The sequence below is a fragment of the Thermobia domestica genome, chromosome 1, assembly GCF_964235325.1.
Source record: "Thermobia domestica chromosome 1, izTheDome1.hap1.1, whole genome shotgun sequence".
Classification (NCBI taxonomy): Eukaryota; Metazoa; Arthropoda; class Insecta; order Zygentoma; family Lepismatidae; genus Thermobia; species Thermobia domestica.
Window position 1 is genome coordinate 247,947,126 of NC_137454.1, and position 22,945 is coordinate 247,970,070.

The window sequence follows — 22,945 nt, forward strand, 5'->3', positions numbered from 1 at the left end:
ATTTTACGGTTAAATTAAGTTCCGTAAAGTTCAACTCACGATTTCGAATGTTTATATTAACGTTATATTTTTGTAGGAAATCAAGTCCCACTAGCAGTTTTAAAGATGGATGTTGAACCACCGAAAACCAGTTTACAAACTTAACACCATTTATAAAGTATATTAATTCCACTTGTTTAGAGATTTTAATAGGTTCAGAATTCATGACTGAGAGGGTAAAGTTCACTACTCTAGTTTTTGGACGGCACCTACGTTCAATCCTGGCCAACACTTGTTTTTCAACTAAGGACAGACTACTTCCAGAGTCAATAATACAGGGATACAGTTCTCGACAAACCGAAACAGGCATTTGTAATAAGAAGGGAGGTAGTTCCTCACTAACATAGTATGTTTTTTCTCCACGAATATTTCTTTTATTATAAGGACACATTTTCCAAAAATGATTATTAAGACCACATAAATTACATTTACTGAAATTATTCCTCTGCGTATTTTTCTCATTAACATAACCAAGGGGCTTTACATTCTGATTTTGCTTTTGTGTAATAAATTTATAATCCAACCGGTAACGCCGATTCATTTCGTAACTTTCTGCAAATGCAACTAATTCCTTCTCAGTATGGGAAACTTGAGTAATCATCATTAAATCCCTTATTTCGGGTGGTACAAGGTTAGCAATAGTTTTGGTTAATTCATCCTCCGACATTTTCATATCAAAAATGAATAATACGCTTAATTTTTCCTTAATAAAATCTACCAGAGATTCCTCTACTTGCATTATTCTATACAACGTGATTTTCAGGAATTCCATTTTAACTAGCGGAGTAACAAATCTTTCTAGAAATGCTGCTATAATTCTTTCCCAGTCAGTGGTGATATTTAATAACATTTGCATTTCCTCGAATGCTGGGCCTGTACACTTACTCAAAGAGGCTACTAACAAGGCTTCTATACAAGTATCGAGTTGAGCTTGTAACAAGTCAAATTTTAATGGAAATTTACAAACTTCAAAGCCATTCCTTTCATCTATTTCAGGTAACTTACTAACCTGCTTTTCTATAGCTTTATACATGTTATCATCCAGAAGCTTATCGAAATTACATTTTATGGCTGGTCTAACAGCCGGCTTTGACACGCAATGTGGAGGAAGAACAATATCTGAGATATCAAGCGAGGAATCGTCATCGTTTACTCGCCCTTGTCCGCAAGCATTCGCTCTTTCCCCTTCGCCAAGGTCAACTAGGAGAGAGTTCCCTTTGTCATTCTCACCCGTTGAAAAACACTCAAGAAGGTTTTGTGACATTTTTTCCCCAGGTTTAAATCCTAAAGCTATAATTTCTAATACTAAGCCTAAATACCTTCTCGCTATTTTCACTTATTATTACACTTTCACTTAATGACTGGCCATTCATTCGTAATTTTCATACTCAGGTTCAATTCCAAAATAATATAAATCCCTTTCTTTCTAACCAAAGTCTTAATATTTCAGGTAGTTATACAAGGTAACTAAAATACTATGCAGCAATCATGTCAAAGATACGACAAGTACACTGCATTTTCCGAGTGGTTACGGAAAACAAGACTTGGAGAAAGGGTTATTAAACAATTTTTAAATTAGAAGGAATCAGTTTCAATGGAGACATAATTTATTATAACAAATAATTTAACGGAAAACATATATATAATAACTACTAACAAACCGATTCCTTGGTGAAATTGCTTCGCGATCACATTTTAATGTCGGAAGGCGAAAATTAGCTATTTTCTCACAATTCATTCAATTTCAAATAATTTAACTTAAGTTTGAAGCTTTCATTTAGTCTCAAAATCTAACTTAGAAATCAATTACCAAACTAACACTAATAATTACATGCACATATGATCTAATAGGAGTCGGGGCCATTCCTAAGTGGGTGACCAATACTCACCTTGTCGTTTTACCGAAAATTACAAATAAAAAAAGGTTATAAATTTAGAATTAGGGAATATTAATCACGCACTCACAATGCTCCCGTTTCCTTATACAAACCACAATACACTTTTCTCTTTTTACTTCTCATCTTCCCGACACAATTTCGAAACAATTTCACTATCAAAATTATAACATGTTGACTGTTCACATTACCTTGTATAACTACAAGGTTCTATAGGTCAATTTATCAAAAGTAAGTTTATAGATGGCAGCACATTAACTATTCGTAGCAATGTTCAATGTTTCCAACTGATAACAATCACAATCTCTTTTGACTTTTTTTTCATTATGCTTCACAGCACTGTACTCATGTACTATTGTCAGACAGTTCGTTGACTTACAAAACTATTTTCGTGACCGGTTACAGCAGAACATATTACGTTATTTGTTACTTGACAAAATGTCAAGTATACTGCCTAAAGCCTTGTTCATTGCAAGCAATCAACTCCAAAATTACAATTCTCACTGACAAGTACGAGATACTTCAGATATGCTTGGCAGGTATTGCCTTGTATGGCTTCCTTTCCCAGAGCTTTGCTCTGAAGCGCCACTGAGAGAACAGTGACAAGTTTTGCAAATATCCTTCCTTATCCTTATCCTGATCCTGAGCTTTTTCCCTGTCTCTTTTGCGCAAACCGTCTGTCAGACTGATCTAGCCAAGGGCAGCTGGTTCTACAGATCGAGGCAGGGGACCTGCTCCCCCTGGACAACTATCCAAACGGGTTGTCCTACCTTCATTATCATCAACAACTTCCACTCCATCATTCATTTTTTCATTGTCAAGCGTCACGGTTTTCCAGCACACATCGGTTTTTTGCGATGGGAGATTCAGATGCTCATCCTGGGTCCTTGGTGCATGGACGCCACTCTGGCTTACCTCCTGTCTTTGTCACTCCATCCTCTTCGATCACGAAGGTGGTCAAGCGGAAGGATAAGGGCAATAAACAGAGAACCCAATCGGGCAGTTCCACAGCATCCACAACTTCAAATGTCTCCACAAGATCCAGGTCTCCAAGACACCAGCAACTCTACGCTGATACCATCAAACAGCCTCGCCATTAAGCCAAGAAACCGCACAAAGATAATGCTTCAGAATCTTCTGACATGGAAAGCGGTGACATGAGCTCTTCAGCAATCTATCAAATGAAATATTCACCTATCAACAAAAATTCTGATAAACCCATACTTCATTCATTTATGCTACTACACTACGACACGAAGTATACCAATGAGAAGTTCATAACACTCCAAATTCGGAAATATCTTCCAAGTATACCGATCACAGAAGTCATCAAAACTAGAAATGGCTACATCTTCAAATCCACGGATCCGCAGTTTCTTACCACAGTCAGGAATAAGGCTTCATATGAAATATTTGGCAAGAATGCTAGAATGTCATCTCTTTCTTCCACATGCCATAAACAACCGCCAATCCCCAAACGCCCGCCATTTCTGTCTGTCGTGATCCGTGGGGTTGATCCATCGTATTCTGATGACGAAATGCAAGAGGAACTTCAACTCGCTGGTCATACCATTCACAAAGTAATACGTATACGTAACAATAATGGTACTACATACATGGTTCGTATTCTTACTTCCTCACAAAATACCATCGATTCCTTGCTTACTACTGGCGCTTACATATATCATCGTCGGCACAGAGTCGAGCCCTCACGCTCGCCCGCTCCTCTTCCTGTGCTATGCGAAAAGTGCCAGACTTACAATAATCATAGCACTAGTAGTTGCAAGAATCCGCTAGTTTGTGGGTACTGCGCTGGACCTCATCAAACACGCTCTTGTCAGAATCTCTAACGGCCACCTGAATGTCCAACTTGTCACGACCAACATCCGACATACAGCTATAAATGCAAAAATAAACCGCACCCTGACCAACAACACTCAGATTTAGTAGTTTCACTCCGCATCCAAGACTCTTCACCTCCTCCCACCCAACAAACCACAGATACAGTTACCATTCAACAACAACTTCAATTTCTAACACTTACTTTACAGAACATCCATCCCTTCCAGCGTACTCACATTCTCCAACAACTTACGAAGGTCGCAAAGTCTGTTTTCAATGTCAACTTTTACGCCACATACACCAACAACTATGTTCATTTTCATACATCACCACAAGAAACAGCCGTTTAAACATGCTTATCATGGATCTAGTCTTCCTGTTTCTTAATATTCGCTCTCTACCAACACACAAAACTCTCTTCGAAGCACTTATAGTTGAGGAACACGTATCCGTTTTCTTATTGAACGAAATGTTCCTCACGAACACCATTTCCTGTAGCATTCCTCGCTATACGCTTCTGCTCAGGACAACATAGCAGCAGCATTACGGGCAAATGGAGGCGTAGCGATCGGTTTTCGTAATCATATACCTTACCGCCAGCAACTTTGTCCCATTCCTCACCTACACGAACATCTCATTTCTACATTATACTTCAAGTCTATCATGATCACCTTTGCCACTATTTACGTACGACTTGGTCACTTTATTTCACTTGCTTTTTTCAGTCACATATCCCATAGCTATAAACATTATATCATCCTCGCCGATATCAACTATCATAGTCGCACCCCTACAGAACGCACACAGTTCTCCGACCATATTACCACTCATACTACTGGCATTCTCCATATTCCTCCGACTCCTACTAGACCTATGTCAAATACCATCCCTGATGTAGCTATTACGTCCAATACACTTGCAGCTCACATCACCCTTACAGTTCTCGACCTCCTCGGCAGTGATCATGCTCTACTCAAACTTTCCTATCATATGGGCCCTGCTCGACCCCACGCAGTCCTTACTAACATCTCCCATGTGTTGTGACGTCATCTGCATCTCATTCCATCCCTCATCTTCATCTTTGAAAAAAAAAACTTCAATCCTTATTGTTATTGTTATTGTTATTTCTATTTATAAAATATTTATACTTACAATGTTTTATACATGTGTTATGTATTACCTTCCTCAATAATGATTATGGACACAAAGCCCATAATGACCTGCAAACTGAAGTATTTATTAATAAAGGAACATCCCATAGCCCAACGCCAGTCATACAACATCCCAATACTTTCCTTTGCAACCCTTCCCTCCAAGAGGGTGTAGCCCTCTACAGGGTAGCTAGCCTACGGCCTAGCTTTAAAAAAAACTTGTATGGGAGTGGAATTCTTAAAAAAAAGAAAATGATGTTAAATCTTTGTGTTTTCATTATGTATTGGTATAAAGGTTCCATTAAGTGTCAATACGTAGTTGCCACAATTGAGAGTAGATGATTAAAGGCAGCATGAAGATAATTTTGGCGGGGGCAATCCGCCGTGTTTTGCGGTAGATTCGATTACGTCTTGCACATGGGGGAATTTCAGCGGCTGGGTATCGGCTAAAGGCGGGGGAGCAGCGAGATTAAGTCGGATACCCCGCCGGCGGGACGAAGGCGTAATTAGTGTAATCGAGCACGTGGCCCGGCGGGACGTCCGCCAGCGGCCCGCTATTCACACGTCGATGGTCCTACGGCGGCCTGCTGGCAGAATGCTTATGGAGTAAGATTCTAATTTTTATACTTATTTAGTGAGTCAAATATATCTTACAAAGTTATATCCCTTTCTGTCTCGTCTTTCTACGTCCTTTCTGGTAGTGAATATCTTGACAAATAGCCTACAAAAGCACGTATGTGAAGTTGCCCCTCCCCTTTCAAATTTCGATTCGAAACCGAAGCCAATCATTTGTTTTTCGTTTGTTATTGATTGTTTTGAAGAAAAAAATTGTTTGTTTCGAAAAACGTACATAAATATTCACAAAATAAAGTTGGGGAAGCCAACATCCCATTAACCCCCCACTTTCAAATTTCGACTCGAAACCGAAGCCAATCGTTTGTTTCGAAAAATTACAGAGATTTTCACTAAATAAAATTTGGGGGTGGGCAATTTCGCACTGGGCTCTCTCGTATGAAATTTCAATTCGAAACCGAAGCCAATCGTTTGTTTTTCGTTTGTTATTGATTTTTCTTAAAGAAAACATCGTTTGTTTTGAAAAACGTACGGACATATTCAGAAAGTTGGGGGACTAACTTCACGCTACCACCCACTTTCAAATTTCGATTCGAAACCGAAGCCAATCGTTTGTTTTTCGTTTGTTATTGATTGTTTTGAAGAAAGAATCGTTTGTTTCGAAAAACGTACCAACATATTTACAAAATAAATTTGGGGGACCAACTTCACGCTGGATTCCCTAGTTTGAAATTTCTACTCGAAACCGAAGCCAATCTTTTGTTTTTCGTTTGTTAATGATTGTTTTGAAGAAAAATTGTTTGTTTCGAAAAACTTACTGATATATTCACAAAATAAATTCGGGGGACCAACTTCACGCTGGATTCCCTAGTTTGAAATTTCGACTTGAAACCGAAGGCAATCGTTTGTTAATGAATGTTTTGAAAAAAAAAATCGTTTGTTTCGGAAGACGTACAGACATATTTACGAAATAAAGTTGGGGTGCCCAACTTCACATTCCCCCACTTCAAATTTCGACTCGAAACCAAAGCCAATCGTTTGTTTTTCGTTTGTTATTTATTGTTTTGAAGAAAAAAACGTTTGTTTCGAAATACGTACAGAAATATTCAAAAAATAAAGTTGAGGGGGCCAACTTCACACTAGCCACCCACGTTCGGAGAAGGAACCACAGAAATGCGTAACAGAAGATTAATCTGTCCTTCCGCCTGTTTTCGACTTCCCATCATACCCAAGCAGTCGAGAGGTGCGTTAAAATTGTTAACAAAGCTTCGTCTGAAGTGTTGTGTCTTAGCTCAAGATGAATTTATCAGAGCAAGGCATTTGGATAGGTCAATTATTTTTACATTGGAAACAAAATCTGAATATATACCAACAAGTTAAAGAGATACTTTCCAAAGGTAGGGTGGATGGTATGGGAGAATGCGCGGAACTCTACATGCAGCCACCTCCTTGTGGTGAGTTCGGGGTACCGGCAAAGAGCTGTATATCAAAAATAATTTCAGGGAAAAATTGTTATATTTACATAATGCATCTTAATATTATGCTTAAGGTGTTTTTAGATAATAGTGTGAAACCGCATTTTAAAACTTGTTGGAAGTAACGAAGATAAAGGAAAAATATTTTAAAAAATAATACTAGTCACGCACAAGGCTTGACATCTAATAAGATATTATTTGATAGTTCTTGGAAATTGTCAGTGTCTTCAATGAATTTTGAAATTTATGGTATAAATTCCAAAAATTTAAGGCCCCTGCGGGTAATAAGATAAAGCACGAAGATTATTTTAAAACCATGGTAGTGAACACAACTCTTTCCTAAGCTGTGAAGTGATTTGGCGGGTTTTAAAACTTGTTTTAACATTTTAAGTGAAATTTCGTAATTTACCATAAAACTGCAAAATTTCAGGTCCTTGCGGAGAATGAAAATGCAAGTTATTTTAATAATCATGAATGGTGTATTCAATCTAGTCATTATGTAAGTTTTGTCACCAAGTTCGATTTCATTTGGCAGCCTGAAAAAATCAATATTTTAAAAAATTCAAATTTTCATAAAAATTGCAAACATTTAAAGATGTTGCGGGAAGATGAAGATTGCGGGGAAATGAAGATGGAGTATAAAAATTATGAAAAAATCACGAATGTTTTACTAGTCAATACACAACTTTTGACACCTAGTGCTATTTAATTGGACAACTTTGAATTTTTTCGATCCACCCTATTCCCGATTTCTTGTCTGATACGTGGAGTTAAGCATCATAATATGTATTAGTTACATTGTACATGTACTAAAACTGGTCGTTAATATCCTATAAATTTTTATATTTAAAAAAATATTTTTTTAAGAAAATAAATGTAAATTAGTACTAAATCGTACAATGCGTTTTTAACTTTATACTATTTACGTGAGCAATATTAGTTGCTTACTCCATGTTTTCGATTTTTCCGACTGAAATTCAAATATACTAACCTTCTGAACTAAATCTAAAGCTCCTTGGACGATTTAATCAAATAAAAAGTTTGATTGTAAACACCCAATATTTAAAAAAAATCATTATTGAGCAGCATTAGCTGCTGTGCCTCCATATTTTAAAACCTATAATATCACAACTATTTCCAAGACCTTGTGTGTAAATTGAAAAACCTCCTGATAACGTGAGGTGTGGAGGCATAGCAGTTCAATGGTAGAGTGCTTACCTGTGGTCCCTATTTCTACCGCATGCCATGCTATCTTGTTAGTGGATAATATGTTATCCGTGAATCTTCCCGAATTTGTTCAGTTTTCTTTCAGATTCTCATTCTACCAATTCTTTCATGATCATTCAATTTGGTTAGTCATCCGTCTAATGTAACCTCCAAAATATAAACATGAAACGTAAAATTAGAAATATTTCATTTTCTTGATAGGAATACAGGTATTTGTAGAAGAAAATAATAATCGAAATGTGTGAGAACTATTGATGAAGTTTGTACGTGATAGCAGTTACAACAATAACCAATTCATCTTTTGAATCAATGATTAAATTTTTCTAATAGTACTATAGATATCATAATTTGTAATTTAATAAATTAAACAATCTATTTATTAGGGCTGTCTATATATTTGCATGGATTCTATCTAATACAACATATACGAGGCCCGTGTCAAGAAAAGGGCCGATAATTTTTTAACTCGGAATTGACAACTCCGGTGAAGTTGAGCAGGTGCAGAAGTAGCGGAGCAGGTGCAGTGCCCTAGTATTATGTGCTTGCAGCAGCGATAAAATAGTCTGATGAAGTTGCGTACGTATGAGAAGTAGTAAGGTGAATTGGCTGCTGTAATACAAAATCTCACAAGTGTTAAGGAAGGTCTGTTACACGATTTCTGAATGCCAAAGGACATTGCAGCTGACATCTATCTGGAATTATGTGCCATTTTAAATAATAGTTGTTTTAGTTTGTGATAAACAAAATAATTTTGACATACAGTTATTAAAATTAAATAATAATGTGTTTTTTTTTTTAAAAAAAAAAAAGTAGTTCAAAGGATACCAAAAAGCATGATACGTAATCTAATGCAGTTGAGTTCGTTCCTCTAGTCGCTTCCTTAACTTAGATTTTGGAGGAAATGTAATTCTAGCAACACTGTAATTTCTATGGATAGCAACACTGAAAATTCTTCAGGTTCATATTTTCTGTTGTAGAATAGCTAACATTATTTATGATTGTGGTAAGATGCATATTATTATCTTCTTTCACTTATGAAAACAAAGCAAAATCTCGCGTCGGCTCCTCGTATCTATCGGTGCTTGCTTCACTGGCCACACACACACTGTGGCACTCTCTATCGGTAGAGCTTTCTACCGCGAGCTGTGTAACTTTGTTGTTCAAGAGACGGTTGAAGTGGAAGCACTGTTATGGAGATATATTTGGTGTTTCTATCCCGAAATGGGCACAATCAAAGCAGCTGAAGAACGACAGAAGCGGAAGGGACCCAAGAGAAATGAAAATTGTGAACTTTGGCAAAGGATTGTTTGAAGGGTTCCTCACCTTGAGGGCCCTAACATGGTGGAAAAACTGTGCAAGAAACACGTTTGTTTTCAGTTTTATTTCTTTTTTACAATGTTGCCTTCACTTTCAGGCCCTCCAAAAAATATATGTTGTACCTAAGGGTATAACAAATTTTTTAACGAAAAATCAGTGTCGTGCCCCCCCCCCCCAATTTTTTTCTACATTTTTTGAAATTTTCAACACTCAAAAACATAAAGAAAATACGTATCGATTGTTTTGAAAAAATGCACATTTACATCTAGATAGTATCTACAATCTGTGAAACTTTCAAACTTTTTCGACCACTCCCACAAAAATTAAAAAATTATCAATATTGAGCTTGTATGATACGATAATTCAGTACGGGGGGTAGGAGGTCAAATTTTTTTGAGGTAGTTTTAGGTCAGGGGTAACCTTTTGGGTCAATAGCAACCCAATTTGGATCAAGGGCCGATTTTACTATCTTACTAGGAAAGACCCTTTTCAACATCGTTTTTCTCCAACTGCAGACTTACGCCCTTATTGCATAAAATTCCTCAATTGTTCATACAATCTATACTGCTAAATCAAAATATACCAAATTGGTTCCATCTTCGAGAACTCGGTGACAGGAATTAGATTTAGTTTCGCTCATTTGAAAGTTATGCAGAGAACAAACTAGTTCGGTTTCCATATACAGCACTGCTTCTTTCCACTAGAAGCAGTGTTTGTTCTACTATTATCAAAAGTGTTAAATAATGTTTAAGAATGTAAAAAGTGCAGTTATATCTTAACGCTTCTCTAATATCCATTAATTAAGACATTCCCTCGCGGATGATGCTGATGTGCGGAAACAGTTACATGACATTCTTATAGCTAGAATATAAAGAGGACTATCAGATCCAGTACTTTTGATGTATTAAAACATAGATTCAAAATTTCGTCCAATTTTCCCTTACTGGCTACAGAAAATTACTGGGGTCTAATTTCGGATGTAGAAAAATTATCAAAACTGACCCCCAAAGCCTGCTTCGGTTCAGTGTTGTCGCTGGAATCACCCATGATCTTGTATCATTTTAACTCCGACAGTTTTGATTTTCTTATGCTCTCAAAAAAAATCCATGTCATTTTTTTAAAAGTAATTTGGTTTGATAAATTGTTTTGTGTTTGATGTTCAATATGAAAAATATTTTCAAACGTTTAGTGGTTATTTTCAGTGCAAAATTGACAGTAAATCCAAGAATTTATAATATGTTAGCAATATTTGAGAGACACGTACCGTTAAGTCTAAAACTAAGTTTTTAACGCTGTAATAATTTTACTTCTTTTCTTAGTTGCAAGTGAAGATCATTCTGAAGAGGCTTGCATAGTTATTTGCCTACTTACTCATGGTTGGGACAACGGCATAGTTAGCGATTCTAAGAATAACAAGTTCAATGTGGAAATTCTATGGAATTATTTCACAGGAGATAAATGCCCCTCTTTGGCTGCAAAACCCAAACTATTCTTCATTGATGTAAGTATAGCAATGAAATATAACAATATTTATATTTGCTTTTGTGTTAAGAAACTTAGTGGTGTGGAGTGAAAGTCTTGTCTCTGTTAAGTATACAGTGAAACCCCCATTAGCGGATATCTCTAAATAACTGACACCTCCATAATATGGAAATATTTCTTCCATATATACACAATCGCGCGATATCTCCTGACTTTATCCTACATACTTTATCCTACTTTATCCTTATATAGAGAGATTACCTTTTTTAAAAAGGAAATTGTTGTTTCTTAGTTTGTTTTCAACATTTAGTGAATATTGTGATTTAGTTGATATCTATCTAACTAACTAACTAACTACCTCTATGGCCTATGGAACCCGGTTCAATGCCGCGTTCACAAAAGCTCTCCACTGACTTCTATCCTTAGCTAATTGGATCCAGTTTCTACTTTGTATTCCTATCTCTACGAGATCCATCTTAATATTGTCCTCCCATCTGCGCCTAGGTCTTCCTAATGGTCGTTTTCCGATGGGTCTTCCAGTCAGGTCTTTGAAAGCGTTTCTACTTTCTTCCATTCTAGCTACATGACCTGCCCACCTAAGCCTCCTAGACTTGACGACATTAACGACTTTAGTTGAATATCAGTTACTTTATATTTACATGAGACACATACATTATACTATGTTTTACTTGATACTGAAACGAAAAGAAATCTATAATGTAACGGTCTGCCATTATGTCATTTAGGCTCAAGGGCTCTCATGTTTAATGAAGATAAATGACCACGAAATTAACGTGAAATCACAGTGGGAAGAAATGGAAAAATCTAAAGAAAATCCACAGACATGATGTTGTCCACTCCAATTCATACGATTGTAATCCACACAAGGTCTCTCGCACCAGAGATAAGCAATCTACACTGAGCCACCGTGCAAACACCCACTCCGTCTTTTGTTTGAAATCGAAGTTTTCATATAATATTGGTGTTTGTAAGGGAAGAAATAGTGTGATGGATTTTTTTGTACAAAATATGTTCTATTTTTATTTATTTACTATCATATATGTAGTTAATTTTGTAAACGCGCTGGTAACGCTAATATGGCTTTCCCAACTTATTGTTAACCACATGTGCTGTGTTATCACTAGGGTTGCCAGATTTCTACAATAAAAAATGACAATATGCCTCTTCAGCACTGAAATGTTAGTGATTGCCTATATTCAAGTTCATACACTGTAATTCCATAGTATTGTATGCAGAGTGTTAATGAACTAGGCCGACAAACTATAACAGATCATTTCCCACATCAAAATGAGGGAAAAAGTTGGTCAAAATATGGACCCGTGGTCAATAGTTTTAGAGCTAGGACTGTCAAAAACCGTGGATAAATTAACTTTGGGGACAAATATTTCCAAAACTATTAGCTATTGAGGTTAGGAAGCATACTATTGTCTTAGACTTGCAATATGCTCTATCCAAATACACATAATTCTGAATCATTCAGTGGCGGCAGAAGGGAGTTACTCAAAGGAAGTGAGGCTCCCGGATATTCCGTTAGGACAAATGGGTCCGATTCATGACAGATAGAACAACGTACCACCAAGTAACAAAACGTTGTTGAAAGACTATCAATATTTTGAACAAAATCAACATGGGGATTAATTTTTATTGTAATGTACGTGGTTTCATACCTACAGTTGTGACTGAATGTAGTGCAGAAAAGGAAATTAAATGAAATCATTACATCTGCAGGTTCATGACCTACAGTCATGATCTTTGTGCTAAAGGAGATAAACATGAATAATACGTAATAATTTTGGAAGAATTGATCCAATGAAGATTTGCGAGAAAATCTGAGTGTTCCCGCAAAAGAGAATAATGTTCTTTATCATCAACTCACTTGATCATAGATCTAATGTGGAACTCTTGTCATATAGGTGCATACTAACACTAAGTTCCCATGTACCGCTTTTCCTCCTCCCACGTAGCGAACAACACGTGTTTGTTTAACACGTATGGGATCTGATGGCGCATAACAAAAAGAGGGAAAAGTCGTGTTAAGAAGGTAGATGTCTCGAAAACAGTTTGTTTGAAACAAATTAATACTCCACAGTGAAAATATGCCATACAATGGGAGAACCGCAGGGAAACCCATGGACACTTTTGGAAACACGTCTGCGATGACTAATGTGGATTTACAGACGAACAAAATAGTTAACGACAATAGAATATATTTGGAAGCACTAGATAGTATTTTGTATTGTGCTCGCCAATGTGTTCCTCTCAGAGGTCATAGGGAAAATAACGAAAGTGAAAATAAAGGTAATATACTAGAACTCTTCTCGCTAATAAGCAATGTACAGAACAAGGCACGATCAGATCCGACTCAAACTTCGCCCAGAGAACATAATAGAAAAGAAGAAAAATGCCAAATTGGAGCTGCCCCTATCCAGAAACATCGGAGATATGCTCCGCAACATAACGCATCACGCGACAATGTGATATAAGGTAAACATCGCAAGATACCAGTTCATGTTGGAAACGGAAAGGATGGGCAGCACCAGGATATCAAGATATTTGATATGCTATAACACTGACTTGACGGCCATCTTGAAAGCCGCCATATTGGATATAGCGTAAGGTATTGAAATGAGAAGCGGGGTGTATGATATATCAATGTAAGGTAAAATGCAAAATGCAAAATTCATCCGTACGCACTTTGTTTCAGATAGTGTTGTTTAAACAAACGTGGGCCGAAATGTCTCTTGTTCACACGAAACAAGAAAATTGAACAAGAAACGTACAAAACGGTGTCCAGGAGTGGGCTTCAATCAAAGGTAGGTCGCGCTTTTGATCATCAATCCAAGATGATATGTCCTACACTCCGGAGTGAGGTGCAGAATTGCTCTTCCATAAGAGGTAGTCAGTCCTTTGTAGATTATGTAGTCTCCAAACGAGTGATCGTATCGTGGGTTGCAATTGTGGTTTTCACTGTTCCAAACGGAATCCCAATATCCTCGGAAGGCATAATCTGTCAAGGCGGATGCACTTCCATGCACAGACACTGTTGCAGTTACTTGTCGCGTACCATTTACCGTGGAGTCTTGCCCTATTATTCTGCCCTTCGAATACACGTTTGTTTTGCCCGAGTCTTCTACACTTCGTCCCGTCAATACCATCATACATATGTTTTTCGCGGTTACATCATTGGTTTTCCTTTTGCATTTTACCTTACATTGATATATCATACACCCCGCTCCTCATTTCAATACCTTACGCTATATCCAAGATGGCGGCTTTCAAGATGGCCGCCAAGTCAGTGTTATAGCATATCAAATATCTTGATATCCTGGTGCTGCCCATCCTTTCCGTTTCCGACATAAACGGGTATCTTGCGACATTTACCTTATATCATATTGTCGCGTGGTGCGTTATGTTGCGGAGCATATCTCCGGTGTTTCTGGCAGCTCTAATTTGGCATTTTTTCTTCTTTTCTATCATAAGTTCTCTGGGTGAAGTTTGGGTCTGATCTGATCGTGCCTTGTTCTGTACGTTGCTTGTAAGATCCAAAGACAATGACGTGATTTTTCGTTATTATATTAAGAAAGGGGGAACTTAGATACGTTAGTTCCGAATGCCAAAATCAATTTCTAGATTTAATGTGTATGTGCTGGGAAAAATAATTGATATTGTGAAGACTGCAGGTATATATAGTGTCATCATGAATGAAACTCAAGATTTGAGCGACATGAACAAGTATCAATTGTTTTGCAATACTGTGATGAAACATTAAACGTTCACGAAAGTTTTATCGGATTTTGCAAGACAGAAAAAACACGGCGAAAGTTTGTGCAAACTGTTAATAAATGTGTTAATATCACTGGGGCTGAGCGTAGCTAGATAACATTCGAGAACAATGTTACGATGGTGCAGCCGTTATGCGTGGTCAGTACTAGGGATGGCAGGACCGATTCCTGGTGGAACCTGTTTTCGGGTCTGAACGGAACCGGTTTTCCGGATTTAGGTCTGGAACCGGGTTTCCGGATCCAGGTCTGGAACCGGTTTCTGAAAACCGGATCTCCAAGCCGCTGGAACCGAAACTTTGTGACCATTCCTACGCTAAACCCGAGCTGCTGGCAAGATGTGAACAGCGTGCTAGATGAAATGGTGGAAGCGACAAGCAGGCACTCAGGCGGCGGCCGCTTGTCTCGTTTGGCTAAATAAACTGGGTAACTGGCAAACTCATTGGCTAAACAGGCAAACTGGCCAACTCATTTTTCTAAACACCCTCGAAACGGCCATGGATTTTGTTGACCAAGCAGTCAGAAAAAAGCAAAGCCAGTTCAACGATAGCTAAAAACATCAAGAAGCATTTAGCCAAATGGTTAATGAAACAATCAAAAACAGAAGGTGTCAACCAATACCTAAGGACCGAAATAAATAAGCTCAGAGAGGAAAATGAAAAATTAAAGATCGAAATCACCAAATTACAAAACGACAAGGGAAAAGCCACAGAAGAGAGGCCACTGTATTCCGCAATCCTTACAGGATCAAAGGAACAAGTACAAACAAGTAAAAGAACTCACGAAATTGAACAAGCACGAACGAAACAAAAGCCAACCATCTTTCTAAAAGCGAATGGGAGTGAGGAAATAAATGAGGTAAAGAGAAAATTAATTCATGCTGCCAATCCAGCTAAGGAGAAAATCAAAATTTCATTGGTTAAAATAATGAAAAATGCAATCATTGTAGAAACAGCCACTGAAAAAGACATGAGAAGCTTAGTAAATAACAAGAAACTGAACGAAACCGTTGTAGTAGAAAAACCGAAGAAGAAGAAACCATTATTGATTATATACAACATTCCAGCTGATTTCAAAGATTAAGAGATCGTCGAAACTTTAGTGGAGCAAAACTTTGAAGAGCAAGAAATGACAGAAGCAATCAAAGACATTAAACCTAGATTTAGAACCGGACCAAAAAACCAAAATAAATGCCATCTAGTTATTGAAGCAACTTCCCAAATTAGAAGAAAACTTTTGAAAGAAGGACGAGTATATCTAATGTTCGAAGCTCATGGAATAAAAGACTTTATTACTGTCTCAAAATGCAATATTTGTCTTGATTATGGTCACACCAGTAAACACTGCAAAGAAGAGAAAGTTTTTTTTCTGTGGACAAAGGGGGGGGGGGGCACGATAAGTCGGGATGTGTGAATAAAGATAAAGCCAAGGTTTGTATCCCATGCACCAAGAGAAAGAAAAAGTGCAATGCTAAAACCGAACAAGAGTGTGCAACATATAAAATGCTATACGAACGCACAATCGCAAAAATCTGCTTTTAAATACAGAAAAAAAAAATTTTAAGATAAATTATGACAAACTCAAAAACATTTTGACAAATTTATTAAATGAAGAAAAATTAACAATCATTCAAATCAATGCTATGGGAGCAAAGACTTCTATGGATGAAATTAAAGAATTAGCAAATAAAGTAGAAGCAGACATAATAGTTGTACAAGAGCCTTACACAAGAAATGACAGTTAATTAACATGGGAGACTGTGAAACAATTATTGCGAAAAATCACACAGGAGAGATCCAGATTCCTCAAAACGTAGGTGAGAAACCAAAAGCTGCAATCATAAACAGAAATAAAAACATTAAAACATTAAATATAACACAATTTGGAAATAATTGGACGGTATGCGTGGAGTTGAGAACGAATCTAGAGAACATTAAATTAATCAATTGTTATTGTCAATTTTGCATGGACATACAACCTTTTTTGGATAATATAGAAAGATTTTGCCAAATGTATAAAGAAGAAAACATCTTAATATGTATGGATTCAAATGCCAAATCAACACTATGGTACGGCAATAAAACGGACAATAGAGGGGAAAGGGTTGAAGAATTGGTCATGAATAATAACCTAATAATAATAAATGAGGAAGGGAATCCACCAATATTTAAGAACAGTCAGGGGCAATCAAACATTGATCAGACAATAGCTTCTACAAGATTGAGTAATAAGAAAGAAAATTGGAAAGTACTCGATTCAGCAACAATAAGCGATCATAATATAATAATGTTTGATATCATAAAACTAACCAAACAAGAAGAAACAAATTATTTTCAATCTTCAGACGAAACATTAATATATAACCCAGAGAAGATAAATTAGATAAAGTTGTGGCAAACGATAAATCTACCACAGATAGAAGAAAAGAGCAACTTAGATGAATTAGCCCAGAAAATAGAAGATACAATAAAATTAGCAATTAAAAACTCAAGAAAAACAAAAAAGACAACTAAAGGATTACACATTAAAACAGATACCTTCTGTACCAATGGACTACAAGACCTGAAAAGAAAAACACGTAAAGCTAGGAAACTTTATCAACATACAACAGAAAATAATCTAAGACAAAACAGATTAAACAAATATAGAGAGTTAAAACAAAAGTATGAAAACAAAATAATAGAATCAAAGAAAAATACTTGGAAAACACACATTGAAACAAATTTAAATCTAGATCCCTGGGGTAAACCCTACAAAATTATAAGTAATAAAGTTAAAATACCTACGACCCTCTCAACTTTAAAAAGAACAAATGGTACATATACAAATAATTGGGAAGAAACAATAGACTATCTAATAAAATCTCTATTAGCACAGGATATACCTGAAGAAGATAATAACTCACAAAGTTTCATAAGAAGAGAAATGCAATTACCACCTTTAGAAGACAGAATAGAAGTAATAGAAAACCAATAAATAATAAATTACATAAAACGACTTAAAAGCAAAAAAAGCTCCTGGACCGGATGAAATAAAATCAGAAATTTTTAAACATAATGCTGACACATGGGCATCATATCTAGCAAAACTCTTCAACTTGTGTTTTAAAAACGGACGAATTCCCAAAAGGTGGAAACAAGCAAATTTAATCATATTCAAAAAGTCAGATGACAAGTAAAATAATCCAAAATCTTATCGACCTATCTGCTTATTAAATGTAATAAGTAAACTTTTCGAACGAACCATTGTGGAAAGAATAAACAAAAACAGAATTTTAAATAATGACAATTTGCAATATGGTTTCAGAAAAGGAAAAAGCACCGAAACAGCTGTAAAAAGACTAATTGACCTCATAGAAGAAGGTAAACTGGAAAAGTACCAAGTTGTTATTTATGCCGACATTAGTGGTGCTTTTGACAATCTATGGTGACCCGCACTTTTTAAAGAACTCAAAAAACTAAAAATTAGTAAAGCTCTTTACAATATCATGCTGGATTACTGTACTGACAGAACGATTACATTAAAATCTCCAGGAAAAGAATATAACAACAAAAAGCATTAAAGGATGCCCACAGGGTTCAATATGCGGACCTACAATGTGGGACATTACTTTCCAACCATGTTTAAGAAAACTAAACAATCTAAAAGAAACATTAGGCGTAGTTGGATATGCGGATGATTTAGCAATTGTGATGACAGCATCCTCAAGAAGACAAATAGAGCAAAAAGGAAATATAATATTAGAAAATCTAGAAAGATGGTGTATAGAAAATAAATTAACTCTATCGGTAAATAAAACGAAAATTACAGTATTTGGCCAAACTCTACAGATAGAACCCATAATCAAAATTAGGAACACTAAAATAGGAATTATGAATGAATTCAAATATTTAGGTGTATGGCTAGACAAACGGCTAAACTACGAAAAACATATAACTGAAACAACAGAAGCCAACAAACTCTTAACAGTCGATATAAAAGATTTTAAAATTGATAGAAAAATTTTTAAATTGTATAACAAAGCTATTCTAATGGCTATTGCACAATATTGTGCCTGAATCTGGGGTCATAGACTGTTTCTAAACAAAACCTTAAGGCAAAAATTAATAAGAGTGCAACGATTAATGCTAATTAGAACCCATGGCATCATAAAAACTATCTCTGCAGAAACAATACAACTTTTGGCCAATGAAGAATCCGTACACCTTCAGATATTAAGAAGATGTATTAAGACATGGCTAAAGAATAATAAGAGAACGAAGATATTGGAAATTACGGGAGAATTGCCAAGCACCGAAGACGATGTTAACAAACTGATTAAACGGAAGTGAGAAGATGGATGGAGAGATTCGATAAAGAGACAAAGAACAAGAACCATTATCCCAAACTTAAAAATAAGAGAAGAAATGGGAACAATAAGCAGTGAATTAATAGAATGCATCTCTGGACCTCGACCGTATAAATCTCATCTGAGAAAACTTAACATAATTAATGACGATAAATGTACATGTAATGAAGTACAAACACAAGAACATGTCTTCTGGAATTGCAATAATTATATAACAAATAAGAGACCAATTAAAAAGGGATATTATACAAACTTTAATAAACGATAAAATGAAATTAGGAAAATTACAATTTGTTGCAAGACATGTATCAAGAAACTTGTGGAAGGAAAGAAACGATGAAAGAAGAAGAAATTAACAAGACCCATACCCTACATTGTAAATATAAAGAAATAAGGAATTAGAAGAAAATAAAACTAATCAAACAGAAAAAAAAACTAAGTTCTGATGACAATTCCAGAACTTAAACCTTCACGTTCTTATTTGTGTTAGTGTATAGTGCCTTGTTTAGTGTTTTGCAAGTGGTGGCAGAATTTTAAAATATAACAAGTGTTTTAGAAGAAGAGAGGAAATAAGAAGACTTTACAAAGCTGGTGAGAGAAATTCAGAAAGACCAAAACAGTTCTGATGTTGATTTTCAGAACTAACAACTAACGAAAAATTGGAAATCTGGAAATCCGATTTCCTTTCAAAGAACTTTCTTTTTTAGTGGGAAAGACAGGTATAAATAACATCAAGAAATAAATTCATACAGGGGAGATAACTATTTAAAGAAAAAAATATCCTTGTAATACTTGTTTAAATTATTTACTAATTATTTCTTTTCTCTTTTCAGCTCATACCTATACATTTTATGCATGGTGTTTCCTGCCCATGTATATGTATGTATGTATGTATGTGTGTGTGTGTATGTGTATGTGTCTTTGTGTATCTTTTCAATTTTTTTTTAAAAAAAAGGAAATAAAAACAATAAGAAAAAGATAGAAAAAAGAAAGAATAGGGCATGATTTAAATTTTGTTTTAGGTATCATGCCAATGAAAGGTAAGCCTCGCCTCACCCTAACTGAGGCCAATCATAAAAAGAGGAGAGAATTCATACGAAAAAAAATTTAAAAAGTAGTAGAGAGAGAATTAAGAGTAAGAGGCAGTAGCGTCTGTCTTTTAATAAGACCATATGAAATGGCAAAGGTAGGGGAAAGTGGAGGCTTTAAAAGCGGGTCTGGGCGGGGAGGGCACAAGCGCATGGTCCTCTTTGCAGTGTTTTGAAGGTGAACTTTACGGGTCTTTGGGGGCTTTCGGATCCAGGTCTGGAACCGGTTCCTAAGATCCGGTTCTGCAACCGAGTTTTCGATCCAGATCTGGAACCGGTTCTGGAACCGAGTTTTCAGATCCAGGTCCGGAACCGGTTCTGAAAACCGGATCTTCGAGAATCGGTTCTTCGTGGAACCGGTTCCGTCGGAACCGGAACTTTGTGGCCATCCCTAATCAGTACTCTGGCATTGCAAAGAGGATCAGGCACGGGAACGATTTAGCCATTTATATTCATTGTTACACTCACATTTTGAATTTATGCATTGTTGAAGTATGTGGAGAAATGTCTGCGATTCGAAACATGTTTGGTGTTCTGAGTAGTTTGCATTTCTTCATAAAAGCGTCGCCAAAAAGGCACGCTAGGGGGTCGTTCACATATAACGTAACGCCCCAAAGGGAGGAGTGGGTTCTGCCTTGCGTTAGGAAGCGTGATAAAGGGTGAAGAAGGGGTTTAGATCTTCGTTACGTAACACATGTTTTTTGCTGTAATTTTTATTTTTATTTTCAGATTTATATGTAATCTTTTAAACAAATAATTTTATTCAGTTCTTTTCCTTTTTATAAATAAACTGCCAGGATACCCGTTCTTCGCAAGGGGAAAATATGTTTTATTGAGGACATAAAAGGTACCAAAACTGTCGCCATTCAATTTTGGGACTCCAAAAACTCTGAATTCGACGCTAATATAAGTAAGTTTCAACTATTTTACATGTCACCATCCCCCTTTAGGAGTATTAATAGGGGCTGAATTTGAATTTAAACACCATCGGAGTTATCACTGTTTATCTCCGCGACAGTGAAAGCTGGTTTCAACACTAATATCGGTCATTTTCGATCATTTTTAAACATCTCTCTCTCCCCAAGTTGCAAGTCTAAGTTTTAATTTAAACGGCATCGAAAGTGTCACTGTTTATTTGAGTGACTCCGAAAACTATGGATTTGATATTTTCTATCAGTTATATATATATATATATATATATATATATATATATATATATATATATATTCTTTTGCAAAATTGCCAACTATAGCCTATATAAATTGAATCATACAGAAGGAATTCGAAGACGCACTAGACAATACAATACAATACAATACTATTGTGTATTACAATGTAATAAAACTTCGTTTTGTGGCTATCGCAAGCATTGGATTTACAGAACATGTTTTTCTGGAGTTAATTGATAATGATAGTAACCACCGCTTAAAAATGCCCTCGTGTTCCCATTCGTACCGGTATTTCTGAGAATATTATCTAAAATCTTTGATTTGAATCATTATCATTCCTTTCTTCTAAGGGGTTTCGCATGTGAAACAGACGAAATTTTTTTCGTGGAATAATATTTTCCGCGACAGAACGATCCACGACTTGCAGATCAAAATAAGAAATTAAAAACCAAATTCGTAGGATATTCATCTCGTACTAATTTTTTTTATTTTTGGATTTCAATATTTCTGAAGAAATCGAGTTTATTCGCATTCCCACACTGATTTAGGACAATAAGAGTTTGAGAAGAGTAAACTGAAGTCCAAAGAAGATGCTCGAAAGCTTGAAAGATGTCTTTGCTCCTTCACGTGTGCAGTTACTTCGAGTCTGTGGTTGACGAGGAAGAGGACTTTGCATCGTCGACACTAGCGAATTTCAAAAGCACGAAGCATCCTGGATCCCTGAAAAAGAGGTCGGTGTCAGTTCATTAGATCCTGTTTCACCTGAGTCTTCGGGCAATATTTCTTCCTTGTTATCGTTGGTGATCTAAAAGGATGGGTGCGAGTTTCTTGGGAAAATGACAGTATGCAGTTTTGAAGAATTAGGACTGGTAAAAACCTTATGGGGTTAGAATATTACGGTTCTGCTATTTTCTAATACGTACTTTGATTTATTGGCGAAAAACACTGCAAATAATTCAGAATACAAACATTTTGTAATAAAAAGTTGTACCATTAAAAATAGTTTTTTTGTTGTAATAACTCCCAAAATAGACAAAATTGGTGAAAAAACAAAAATCAAAAAGTGTTACGTAAAGAAGGGGGTTCGGTCTTGCGTTACGAAGTATGACAAGGAGGAGGAAGGGGGTAAAACTTGGTCAAAAATAGCGTTACGTAATATGTGGAAATATTCAACGTAAAGGAGAAAACAAAGCATTTGGTAACATTAAAATCTTTGAGCGACACTAGATGGAACTGTAAATTGAAAGCTATTCGTGCAGTTTTAGAACATTTTGGACCAGTAGTTGAAACTTTAGAAGAAATAGCAGATCACGATCAAATTTACGGCCCAGATGCGCATTCCCTATTAAGAAATGTTCATGACTTTTTATTTCTGTCTTGCATTTTCAAATTCTACAACTCGCAGACCTTCAGGTTTTGATATTTCAATGACCTCCTACTCTTCTTTCTGGCCGTACAGGCCCTTAGCTCTACCGTCTTCTTTAAGGAATTGGATGCTATGCTCTTGGCTTTGATCAAGGGCCATGAGGGATTTTTTTC

The 22,945-nt window shown here is 36.2% G+C and overlaps 1 protein-coding gene across 1 annotated transcript in view; it reads left to right on the top strand.

The window, feature by feature from the left end:
* The window catches only part of LOC145694961 (uncharacterized), a 138,319-nt gene that overhangs the window by 22,978 nt on the left and 92,396 nt on the right, over window positions 1-22,945 (top strand). Inside the window, exon 4 of the mRNA XM_081771776.1 lies at window positions 10,839-11,020. Within this exon, the coding sequence (XP_081627902.1) occupies window positions 10,839-11,020 (182 nt within the window). The remainder of the gene's footprint in view (window positions 1-10,838; window positions 11,021-22,945) is intronic.